Source organism: Malus sylvestris, chromosome 15 (genome assembly GCF_916048215.2).
Source record: "Malus sylvestris chromosome 15, drMalSylv7.2, whole genome shotgun sequence".
Taxonomy (NCBI): Eukaryota; Viridiplantae; Streptophyta; class Magnoliopsida; order Rosales; family Rosaceae; genus Malus; species Malus sylvestris.
Window position 1 is genome coordinate 24,572,098 of NC_062274.1, and position 12,681 is coordinate 24,584,778.

At 38.2% G+C, this 12,681-nt stretch overlaps 1 protein-coding gene across 2 annotated transcripts; it reads right to left on the bottom strand.

Moving 5' to 3' along the window:
* Positions 1-245: 245 nt before the first annotated feature.
* On the bottom strand, positions 246-3,341 carry LOC126605650 (B3 domain-containing protein Os01g0234100-like). 2 transcript variants are annotated; one of them, XM_050273058.1, is made up of 7 exons: positions 3,050-3,341; positions 2,870-2,959; positions 2,247-2,281; positions 1,980-2,142; positions 1,655-1,861; positions 1,359-1,449; positions 246-1,224 (listed from the first exon to the last, which is right to left on the bottom strand). In XM_050273058.1, exons 1-7 carry the CDS (start codon positions 3,185-3,187, stop codon positions 443-445), a joined length of 1,506 nt encoding a protein of 501 aa, XP_050129015.1. In that variant the 5' UTR covers positions 3,188-3,341; the 3' UTR covers positions 246-442. The 2 variants fall into 2 exon arrangements, with proteins under 2 accessions (XP_050129015.1, XP_050129016.1); XM_050273059.1 differs by lacking the exon at positions 2,247-2,281 and having other exon boundaries at positions 1,980-2,132.
* Positions 3,342-12,681: the final 9,340 nt, after the last annotated feature.

Consider the following 12,681-nt stretch of genomic DNA (forward strand, 5'->3'; position numbering starts at 1 on the left):
TGTAAGAATATCTAGATGAAATGAAAAGACTTTCTACACCGACTTCTTTTGGTTGATAAATACTTCCTAAAGAAACATACAAGAAATACCAAGATCAGTCGCTCATCCGTACACGAGCTGATTTTGGCATGCTTGTTAGATCCACAAAGCAGGAACGATCAAAATCAGCTACGCACCATATGGAGACTAATCCTAGTACTCCTCTAAACACAATTATATCCCAAATCACAAGTCAAAAATGCATATTGTGATGAATCTCTTCTCCTCATTGAGGATATGTACCTATCTTATATGACATAGCTAAATTTGCTAGTTGCTAGTCGTTTACCACCACCATACAAAGCAGAATCAGCCATCTTTTGGGTCACAGATATAAACTAGAAATAAGTACATTGAATTGAACATAGAAAAGGAAGTGGAATTTATATTCACAATAGCATATTTACCAAGGAGCAGTAACCTCTTCCTGGAACCTGAGCTTGTTGATTTCAGCTTTCGATCTCAGGCTCTCAATGGCAGCACCAAATTCATCGCACGCCTCCATCAGTTCCTCCAGCTTCATCTCGATATTTCTTAATCCTATTCCTGCCTGAGATCGCTCAATTGTAGCTTCTTTAAACATCTTTGCCTCCACGGCAGCTTCCGAGTTGTCGGCAAGGTTTGCAAGCCGACATACCCGTTCACGTAAAAATCCAACATTCATGCCCAACAACTCAAAGGCCGTTAAATACTTGTCCCAAGACACAAAATCATCTCGAAGCGCAGTGACCTTGCAAGCTTCAATGGAATCAGCAATATTTACGGTTTCAGATATAGCTCCTATAATCATATTATGATTCATGCCCTTGATAACATTTTCATGAAGAAATGCTTTCTGGCTGCGACAGAGCTTGTAGTACTTTCTTCGTACATCTTCGGGGAACTCAGGATCTAGAAACAACCCATCTACTAGAATGTTGAAATTCTCATAACTTCGGATGTCCTCAAATTGAAGAGTTGCCACAGGTGACTTGAGATCTTCTGAAACTTCAGAACCAACCTCCTCACTATCGGTTTCAGATTGTTTGGCTCGCTGCAAACCAATCTTTTTCTTCTTTGGAGCTACTAATTGAGGAGAATGCGCGCGTTTCCTATTAGAGTCATTCCAAGGCGTAGTGCTTGTTTCTGCACGTTTCTTGGTAGAGTCATTACAAGGCGTAGTGCTCGTTTCTGCATTATCTTTATCTGAGTGCAACATCCAAGAGAAATGGTAGAAACATCAATGTATGCACATGTAAATATAGCATGATTTCATAAAAAAGTAATATCATAAATGCATGATGCTAGGAAGAAACAAACAGAGAGATTGATGAACTTGCCTGCATCCTTTTGTTTTGTATTATTATCCAAATTTGGAAGGCCAAGATCCCCATCAACTTCAGCCAAACCATTTGACCTTATTATGTAAACCTACAAGATGTCGGAAGATACGATTATACATAGGAAACTTCCTTCATGACACGACAAGGTGGAAGTTCAAATAAGGCACCAGTGTTGGTCCCAAGGGATAGGTTTAAGGCAATTGAATCAAGAGATAGACCAACTTAGTCGTGCACTAAATGTAGCAGCCTATAATGCTCTTGTGACTTTGGGTATAAAAGATTCGAAACATTACCTTAAATTTTGTAGGTTCAACTAATTGGAAGGCCAGAACATCTCCCTCGAGCAAATTGTGCGAAGCAGCAAACTGCCTCCAACCAGAACTTAGTCCGGTCTTGCATGCAATGTATTTCGACTGATACTGTCTACCACTTTCATCTTCCAAAGTCATTGTAATATCTTTATCTGGTAAGTGTGATTTGCAGAACAGCGAAGGAAGCCCCTATTACACAGAATACATAAACAAAATATAGAGCAGAAAAAGACAAGGACTTTAACATGTATATACAACTTCTGTTATAACTAATGTTTTCACTTTCATCTACTGTAACAGAATTTACCATCCAAAAACAACTAGCCACGTGTGATCTGACCAGTGATTTCACAAAGCTGGGGAATTGAGGTTCTAGTTTTGATCGAACTTCCTGCGCTCGAATGACAGCAGATGACTTTGCTTGACCTCGTGAGGGTGATCCATCAACTGGAAAATCATACTGCGTATTGCTTTTAAAAAAATCAGAAAGACAGCATTGTCATGAATCAAATATACAAATACAAACAAAGAGGGGAAAAAAATACACAAAAACTGTACAAGATGTTTCACTGACCTAATGGCTGGGGACTGCCCTGCATGACTCAACATCTGCTGTTCAAGAATTTTTAAAAGCTTTCATAAAAACCCACATCCCATTCATGCGGAACAATGCCATTTCATCCATACAACAAATTTATTCATAATACAAGAGGTTACAAATCAAGACAGTCAAATGCAATCGCAATAAGAAGAAACATACGAACTAAATACATTGCACCAATTCTGCTAATCCATAACAACATTGCCTTCTCACCCACTACTCCTATTAACTTTCTGATCAATCAAAGCCTCTATATGCTCGAAAAACAGGCGAGGCACGAAAAAGAAACGATTTTTCAACGAATTTGTGTAATTTAAATGGCTAATCCATAACAACAATGGCTTCTCACCCACTACTCCTATCAACTTTCTGATCAATCAAAGCCTCTATATGTTAGTGTGGAAAGTACATTGTATCGAAAAACAGGTGAAGCACGAAAAGGAAACGATTTTTCAATGTTCTTGTGTAATTTAAAGCCTACCCCATGATGCCAAATCACAAACTAATCCACAAATTTTGTGAACAGAGGTATCAAAATTAAGAAATCCAAAGGTTTAATTTAAGTTTCGAAAAAAATAAAAAGGGGGGAGTCATACCTTTGTAATTTGGGTATTAGAAAGCTCCTTCATAGGCATGGAATACTCCACTTCTTGCTCTTTTGGCTTCCCTGGCTTCTTCAACTTCCCCTATTCCACAATCCACCAAAAACCCACATCAATTTCAATGGAAAAAACATACACACACACACATAGAGAGAGAGAGAGAGAGAGAGAGACCGTGGGGAGAGAAGAAGGTTTAGGGTTGGTGGCGGGCTTGGGGCGGAGCCTGGGTTTGGGCAATGGAGGCTGAGTCAGGTGGCCGTCCTCCTTGGACAGCGGCGTTTGGGGCTTGGCGTTCTTAACATTCCGAGCCATGGTGAAATAACGCCGGGTAGGTGTTTGTGTTTATACCTGAATCATTTTCTGGTTCGAACAAACCCAAACCAGCCAGATACCATGAGGCTGACTTCCTGCCTCCTCCCCTCCTCCCCTCCTCCCTCCTCCCTCCGTCCTCCCTTCCTTTTCCTTCTCCTTTTTTCAAAAAATAAAATCATAAAAAATCATTTTTTCATTTTTTGTTAATTTAAGTTTTTGGGTTTTGTCATTTTTGTTGTGATACGTTTGTGAGAGAGAGTAAGCTTTCACCGTTAATTTTTGTTCAGAAATACTACGTTTATCATATATTTGTTATTTAAAGATAATTTTAAGAAGATTAAAATTTTAAGTTCAATGATATGATTGTTAATGATTATTTTATTAGTTAAGTGTTTATTTAATACTCATAACACATAATTTGATTTACAAATTTGACCCACTAGCATTATACAGATGAGACTAACATATGTTAGATAGTTCTACATCTATTAAAAAAAGGGAAATTTTATTTAAACCCATTAATTCTCTTTCCACACCCAACTTAGAAATTTTGTCCCACAAACTTACCATTTTACCCTCAAATACAAAATTTACATACTTGAAAAAAATTACACAAACATGTAAACCCACCCAACCACCTACCTTGGCAACAACTAGATTTGATTCTGGTCATCATTTCAGAAACTGTCACCACCGATCTGCTCTTTATCTAGTCGTTTTTCAATTCTTTGTGCCCAATTACATGGGGCTGGATTTTGGTTTGACTATTATCTCCTTAAACCTTAATGAACTAATTATAAAAACCCAGCAAATTGTAACTCAAAAGAAGAACAACATGGAGGACGAAGGGATTGCCGGAATTCTACACCCATCTTTTCCTTGATGGAATTGCTGGGTCCACAGTGGCATATTGAATCCAAGCAGGGATGCGATCAACCTAAACTCCATCTCCATGCTTAAACCGGAATTTAACCCTTGAATTGTGAGGAATGGCTGAATTTCCACCAGAATCTGGTATCTTGATACTCCAAACCCCAAACTGGTTCTTGTCCATCTTGTGCTTGGGGCCATCCCATCCATTAAAGTCCCCAATAAGTTGTGCCTCCCTAAGTTATTTAAGAAACATAACATGTATTAAAGCAATTAAGACAAATCCATGCCTCATAAAGTTATGGAATTTGAGAAGCTAATGAACTCACTGAGCGGCAGGGCCCATTCATGGTACACAATTACACCTGCTTCTTTGTTAAATCCAATTTCAAATAACCTAGAGATGAGCTAATTATATATATGTTGTTAAGAAGTTTGTATTTCCTTGATGGAATTGACGAGCAGCCACCCACTAATTATATTTTTGATGTTCTTCTCCGACCCACCCATTCTCCAGTTGATAATATCTTTCTACACCCATCTTTTCTTTAGGACATAATTGGAATATAAAATTTAACAAAAATTTAATGGGTGTAGAAATAGGTTTATTGGGTCCAAATAAAATTTCCCTTAAAAAAATGAGTTTAATTACACATACATCCATTAAAGTTTTTTGTGTTTTTACAAAACCCCTCAGATTTTGAACATATCACAAACACCACATGACGTTTTAAAATCATTTCACAAAACTTATTCCATTAGAGTTCCGTTAGTTTTATGCCGTTATCAGCATACGATAATTTTGAAATGACAAAATTAACCTTTTATAGCTATTTCAGTTAAGAATATGATATTCCACTTGTAACCAAACACTCCAATTTACCAATCTTCTCTATCTTATTTGCTCTCTTATTATATTTGTCTCTGAATCTCTCCTAAACTTCCGCACAAATCCCACACATGGACTTGGGCTCTACATATTCCGTAATAGAATCTCAACTCAGATCCTTAGTTCTTAGCCAGTACAACCAGGCAAATTCACAAACCTCCTGCCAAAACCTCACTACCCAAAATACTTAGAACGGAAACGGCCTCAGTTTCTCCTTTCTCCTTTCGATTTCGAAACGATTCTTAATCCACTAAATGGTTCAGCAACTCTACAAGAATCGGTTCCATTCGGCCTGGAATGCTCGCCTCACACAACTCCCCCTGTGTGCATGGTGAATTAGATGTTAGCTTTGAAAGGTGCCTTTGTGGTTACTTGGTTGTGGATGATTTGATTTCTTGTGCCATAAGTTACTTAGACTTCTTTGATCAAGGGACTGTTTATGGAAGGGTTAAGTCCATAAAATGTTCTTTTCGTTGCCTTAGAGCCAAGGACTTTTAATTTATGTCAAATGCCAATTTTAAGATAGATTAAAAGCAATGAAGGAAACGGATTCATCAGAATTTCTTAAACAATAGGAAAAGTAAAGTAAATATGAAAGATATTGTGAAATTTAGAGATGTTGTATATCTTACGTAAGGAACACTTTACAAGGACTAAAACATATATAGAGGAGAGGAGTAAAGAAACAAACTTCAATCACTCACTTAATCACTCCTTGAAACACTCCTAATCTATTTACAATAACAAGAAAGCAAAGTTCCTTAATTGAAGGAAAAAGGACAACATGACTAGGTATCCAGGATAAAACCCAAAACCCTTGCCGAGAGTTATATGCTGGAAAACACTAACCCTAATTGACAAGGATTGCAGCAATGAGAGTCCCGATAACCTCCAACTTCCAACAAATATTAAGTGATAATTGGGAATGGAAACTCACAGCAAACATTAGAAATGAATTGAAAATGACAGTACAAAGTATGTAAAAGCAATAATTGATATAGTAAAGCACAAATATAAAAGTTTGGACATAGTTTCAACCTCGTTAGGCAAAGTTAGTTGCCTGTTGGGCTGAATGCAGTAGAGCTAAAACTACAAAGGTGGTGACTTTGGCTGTAAAAGGAATGCGAAGAAAGTGACAGAGCTTTTAAGAGTTTTTTTTTAGAGTTGAGTTGAGTGTTGTTCTCTTTTTGTTCTCATATGGCTTTTATAAAGCTTCTTTTCTTGTGAATTAAGCCTTCCGTCTCTGATACATCTTTCCTCACATCAAGTGGTTGAAGTGACTTGCTCGATAAGGGGTGAGTTCACACTTGATCTTGAATTTACGGGGGCTATTGAAAAGTGTTTTTCCCTACAAAATCCTTCTCCAAATTCCTCCTATTTTGTAGGTTTGACACTCATAGCTGCCACGTCATAATCATATTTAAATATTGGTTTGGTTATTGTTCACAAGCTTCAAATCAAACACACATTAAGCATTCAACGGTTTTGAGAGGGTATTAGGCCGTGATGCAAGACCAATGTTTAATTTTGGTCCAAACAGTGCCCCATTTAAACATGATTAAACCGTTAGCATGCTGACTTTAACTGTGTTTAAACCTTTTGATTCCCCCTATCAGAACTATGCTTTAGCATCATTAACGACTGTTGTAACTTTAAACTGTTCCACTAACCCACAAAACTCCAACAACATGATGATATAAAAGGAAAAACCAGTGGGTTTTAACTTTGCCTTCACTTCTGAGTACTTTTGAACTTTAAGAATTTTCCAGACTTCAAGTTTCTTACTTCCTCAGACATTTCATCTTTTTCAATGGCTTTTTCCTCTCAACCTCGTCATGTATTTGGCGAAGGAATCACCAACCTTCGTTATCACACTGGTCTCTTATTCCAAACCCACCCAAACCTTCACCAACAAGGTTAAGTCTATTGATATTTCCTCAAATTTGCTTATCAATATTTCTACCGATACTGATATTTTAAACATTAATTACCTCTAAGCGTAAGAGCTCGTCTATGTATTGCTCCATACAATCTTGGCTTTTTTCAACTTTCAAGGATAATCATCAAGCTATGCACTTTATGTTAAGTTAAATTGTTGTTTTTCTTTATTTTCAAAATTATGATTATTTTATATCTCAAGTCCAACGAATTTGCTCAATATCATCTTTTATGATCAAATCAAGTCAATATGTCACTTAGTACTACGGTCTAGTGTTATTATTTTTTATTTGTAAATAAGAGGTCTTAGGTTTGATTATCGCCAGATGCGAATTCGAACCACATTATTGCTAGTCCATTATGAGTCTTGGCCCACCCTAACACTTCCTTAGTGTAGATAATATAATTTGTTCATAATCGAGTCAATTTGGACTAACTCAAGTTGTGTAGGGCACTGTACTTTCCTTTATGCACTTAAGTTTGAATATTTATTTTCATAATTTAAATAAATGGTATTTTAGTCAAAAATCAATAAAAACTCTACTATTAAGCCATATATCACTAATATATATATATATATATATATTTATTTTTTTTACTTAGTCAATGTTATTTTTTATTAATTAGGCATAGGTCAATGATGAATGTGAAATTGGTACCAGGTGAAATATCCTGTAAATAAAAATTATAATCCGATGGACTGATCAGTCAAGTCCGCTAGTCAACTAAGATAGATTTGTTAGTCAATAAATCGAAGATTCAATTAGCAATTTCTAATCCCACAAACTATTCTAGTCAACAAGGCTGCAATTCGTTGCAAGTTATTAATGTGTCAAGTGGTTAGGTTTGTGAGCACATACAATTTAAATGTTCAACAAATATATGTACCATGTATGTATATGTGAGATGTGTGACATAATAACAATAACTCGAACACAAGATATTTTTGGTTGGAAAAAAAAAACCCCCACATTTGGGTTAAAAAACCGGAGACTCTCAACTGAGTCCAATCCACTAGTGTTAACAAAGGTTCATACAAGGATCACACAAGCTTAATTCCTAGAACCCTATCTATGAAGCAATTTTACTTTCATACAACCTTGCCTTACACGAGGACTCATTCCATTTTCACGAAGTGGCAACTCATCATGAGCTCATCACTTTATGGCATCGAGGTCAACACGATTAATGATGTGATATGATTTTATGATATGCACATGAAATCTGGATTTAACTGACTAGTCAGATCCTCAAGTCAAACACTTGAAGGAAAAATCTAACTTGAATCCAAAGCTTGGTCTAAAATCGAATTTAAAGCTTAAAACTAGACTAAGACTTTAATGCAAAACCTTAAAGCAATGCAATCCTAATAGACAACGATTGGGTGTTTAATACATGAGGAAGGTTTAGCAGTTAGGGTTTCATAAATGGAGAAGATGCAAGCTCAAAGCCTTTAAGGCAACTTTCTCTTTCTAAAACTAAGTTCTAAACCCCCAAGAACAAAATAAAACTATAGGGAACAAATATACCCAAGGAAATCTGATTTTCCATCAGCCAACTTGTCCTAATGACACTGGTCGACTGCAAAAGAAATCTAGGCAGATCAATGGCTAGAAATTGACTATCATCAGAAAGGTCTCAGCCAACTCATGTAGGCTGTCTTAATCTGTATGCCTACACAGCTGGAAGTTAGTGTGTTGATGCACAAAATCAGCGAGGACTTTGGTACAACAGAAAGTGTTAAGTTTGTGACTTTCGTTATATTGCTCCGGTCACTAGTGTGGATAAGTAAGTAAATGGATAGGGATAGGGAAGCAAACACAAGATGTACGTGGTTCACCCAAATTGGCTACGTCCACGGAGTAGAGGAGTTCTCATTAATTGTGAAGGGTTTACACAAGTACATAGGTTCAAGATCTCCTTTAGTGAGTACTAGTGAATGATTTAGTACAAATGACATTCGGAAATATTGTGAGAGAATGATCTCTATTTATAGAAGAGAGTTTCTAGTTTCATTCTGACATTGACACGTGTCGTGTTGTGATTGACTTATGATGTTGACACGTGTCGCGCTATGATTGGCTTCTGATGTCGACACGTGTCGCGCTGTGATTGGCCTCCTGGTTGGAGGGAAACTCTTCTGGGTCCTTAAAGGTATAACGTTGACCGGTGCTCAGTAGTTTCAGGATTGGTCAAGTATGGTACAAACAGTGCTCCCCTAAGTTCCCGAGTGAGGGAAGCTCCTCAGTTGGGGACTTGCAAGATCCAAGCCATTGAGTAATCACGAAACTTCTAAGTACCGAAGTGTGGTATCATTTTCACTTGTCTTATCTGTCTCATATGTAGATGTGGCATCTTCTCTGGAAGTACTTTCCTTCATCTAGGGATGGTATCTTTAACCGATGAAGATGCACAAGGTAATGTATCAATTTCACTTGAAGCTTACTTATAGTTTCGGGCTTGGTCAAATGCGATACAAACCCTATAGTAGGAGTCCCCCAAGTCGCCGAGCTAGGAGATTTGCCGAAGGAGGTAACAGACAAGGTAAGCAATCAGACTTCCAAGCAAGCAACTTGGATTGGAGGTTCGACTTCGACTTCCAGTTGATTGTTCTTATTCTCCTTGTGTCGTAAATAGCAACAAGGATAAGGAGAAGCAAATGGAGAAGAGATGATATGAGATACTTTTGCTTTTGAAGAAGTAACTTTCCACAGGCTTATTCTTGAACTGGGTTGGAGGGTTTTCTGGTTTCCTCCAGAGTGTAAGGCCGACTCAAGAATTTGAGAGTCAAATCAAGTCCATCAAATCTAGAGTATGTTCGACCCTGATGATATGGGATACTTTTGCTGTTGACAAAGTAGTGGATGTATCGACACGTGTTCTGTTACGCTTGTCTCCACATGCTTTCTTATATCTTTCTCACTTGCCCTATCTGTTCCTCAGGCAGATGTGGTATTTTCTCTGAAAGCATAAGATGTTGAAGATGAGTACTCAAGAGCAATGTCAGGTAAGTAATCAGGCAAGGGGTTCCAGGCAGTCAGTTATTGACTGGAAGCTTGATTCCAAGTGCTGACTGATTGCTCTCTTTCTCTTTGTCTTGCAGGTAAGAACAAGGCCAAAGGAAAAGACAGGGAAAAAGCATGATATGAGATAATCTTGCTTTTAACCCTGATGATATAAGATACTCTTCCTCTGGTGTGGCTTGTTTGCGGAAAAGAAGCTGAGTATTTCGAGAGACTCTGCTGAGAGTACCCTCTCGGATGTGAAGAAAAGTTGAGCATTTTTTTTATTTGCAGGTCTGCCTGGCTGTGGAGGATGGAGGTCGACATATATAGGAGTCTCCCTAACAACAAGTAGAAGTGCTATTCCTTTACCTTTCTTGGTCATAGCAATGTAGTGGGAGCTGCAAGCTTCACGTGTTTTAACTTTGTCAGAGCACTTTGAAAAAATGGTCTGTGGTATCTGGAAAGCTGATGTTGTGTGTTGAGATTGCAGACAAGCTTTATCCAAGGAAATATGGCTTTCGAAGTTCGAAGAACGGTGCCTTTTCGATTTTCGAACAAGCAATCTTGTCGGGGATCTGGCTCTCGAGATTCAGATAATGGTGCATCTTCAATTTTTGAGAAAGCAATCTTGTTGGGAGTCTGACTCTTGAGATTCGAAGAACAGTGTCTCTTCGATTTTTGAGAAAATAATCATGTTGGGAGTCTAACTCCTGAGATTCGGAGGGCGGTGCTTCTTCGATTTTTGAGCACGTAATCCTGTTGGGAGTCTGGCTCTCGAGATTCGAAGAGCGGTGCCTTTTCAATTTTTGAGCAAGCAATCTTGTTGGGAGTGTTTTCTCGAATGCGATTAAAGGTTGGGCATTTCTGCCAGTCTGCCTTGCCACGAAGCACGGAGGTTGACACACATTGGGACTTTCTAGTTATCAAGCAGTGGTGCTGTTCCTTTACCCTTGTGGGTAATAGTATGGTAGCTGGACCTTCAAAATTTATGTATCTAAACTTTGTCAGAGATCTTTGGCAAAGTTATTTGTGGTACCCGAGAAGCTGATGTTGCGTGTGGAAAGTGGTGCCTCTTCGGAATCCAAAAAGTGGTGCCTCTTCGGAATCCGGAGAGTGGTGCCTCTTCGATTTTTGAACCAACGGCCCTGTTGCCCTTTCTTTTATAAGGACACCAATTGTGTGCAAGAAGTACATTCAGAGAGTTATTGCTTGTAGGAATTTTCCCCTTACTTCAGAGATTTATTGCACCTTATTTCTCCTTCATCATTTCTGATAATGTCTGTCCCATCCGACCATCGTTTTAACTTGAACTTTGGTGAAGAAGTAGTCATGCCTTCTTAAGACAACATATGGCGCCCATCCTTCTTATCCCCTACTGGTCCTCTTACCGTTGAGGACTCTGTGATGAAGAATGATATGACCGTTGTGATGGTGGCCAGGAACCTTCTCACTCGCAAAGATAACAGACTACTTTCCAAACGGTCTGATGAGTTGGCTGTTAAGGATTCTCTGGCTCTCAGTGTTCAATGTGCAGGTTCTGTGTCTAATATGGCCTAACGCCTTTTTGCTCGAACCAGCCAAGTTGCATAATTGGCAGCTGAAGAGATAAGTCTCAAACAGGAGATTAGAGGGCTCAAACATGAGAATAAACAGTTGCACAGGCTCGCACATGACTATGCTACAAACATGAAGAGGAAGCTCGACCAGCTGCAGGAATCTGATGGTTAGATTTTACTTGATCATCAGAGGTTTGTGGGTTTGTTCCAAAGGCATTTATTACCTTCGTCTTCTGGGGTTGTACCGTGTAATGAAGCTCCAAATGATCAACCTTCGATGCCTCATTCTTCTGGGGTTTTGCCTAGTACTGAGGCTCCGAATAATCACCCTCTGGTGCCTCCTCTTTCTGGGGCTCTGCCAACTGCTGAGACTTTTCCTGAGCAACCTTTGTGAAGGCTCCCTCTTGTTTGTTTATTTTGATTCATGTATATGTACATATTTGTAACTTATCAGAGATATCAATAAACAAGTTTTGCTTCATTTCAACGTATTATGTTAAATACACCAAGGCCTTCTTTACTAAGTTCTTTGAATTTTTCCTTTTGTTGAAGCTTGTATGTTGAAGCTTTGTGAGTGAAGCATGTAGGTTGAGGTAGTGCTCCCTTAATTTCCTGAGTGAGGAAAACTTCTCGTTTAGAGACTTGAAAAATCCAAGTCACTGAGTGGTCGTGAGACTTCCGAGTATAAAGGTGCAGTAGCATATGGTAAGAGTTCCCTAAGTCTCCGATCGAGGGAATTGACGAATGAGGCATTTCCTTTCTAAGTGGTAGCCCAAAACTCATTCTTCATATATATTTGTTAAGAAAGTTGTTAGGCCTAAAAAAGAAGAGGCCTAGGCTTTTTTTTTTTTTTTTTTTTTGTGAATTTTTGAATTTCCGAAAAAAAAAAAAATATATATATATATATATATATATTTTAGGCTTTATAGGTGAAGCTTTGTAGGTGAAGCTTTGAGATTGAAGTTTTGTTGGGTACCATGAATTGATTTTGCTTCACACTATCTTGATCAAGATAGTGTGAAGCTTTTATAGGTGAAGCTTTGTAGGTGAAGCTTTTGTGGGTCAAGCTTTTGTGGTGGGTGAAGCTTTTGTGGGTGAAACTTTTGTTGGTGAAGCTTTTATGGGTGAAGTTTTTGTGGTGGGTGAAGCTTTTGTGAGTGAAGCTTTTGTGGTGGGTGAAGCTTTTGTTGGTGAAGCTTTTATGGGTGAAGCTTTTGTAGGTGAAGCTATTGTGGG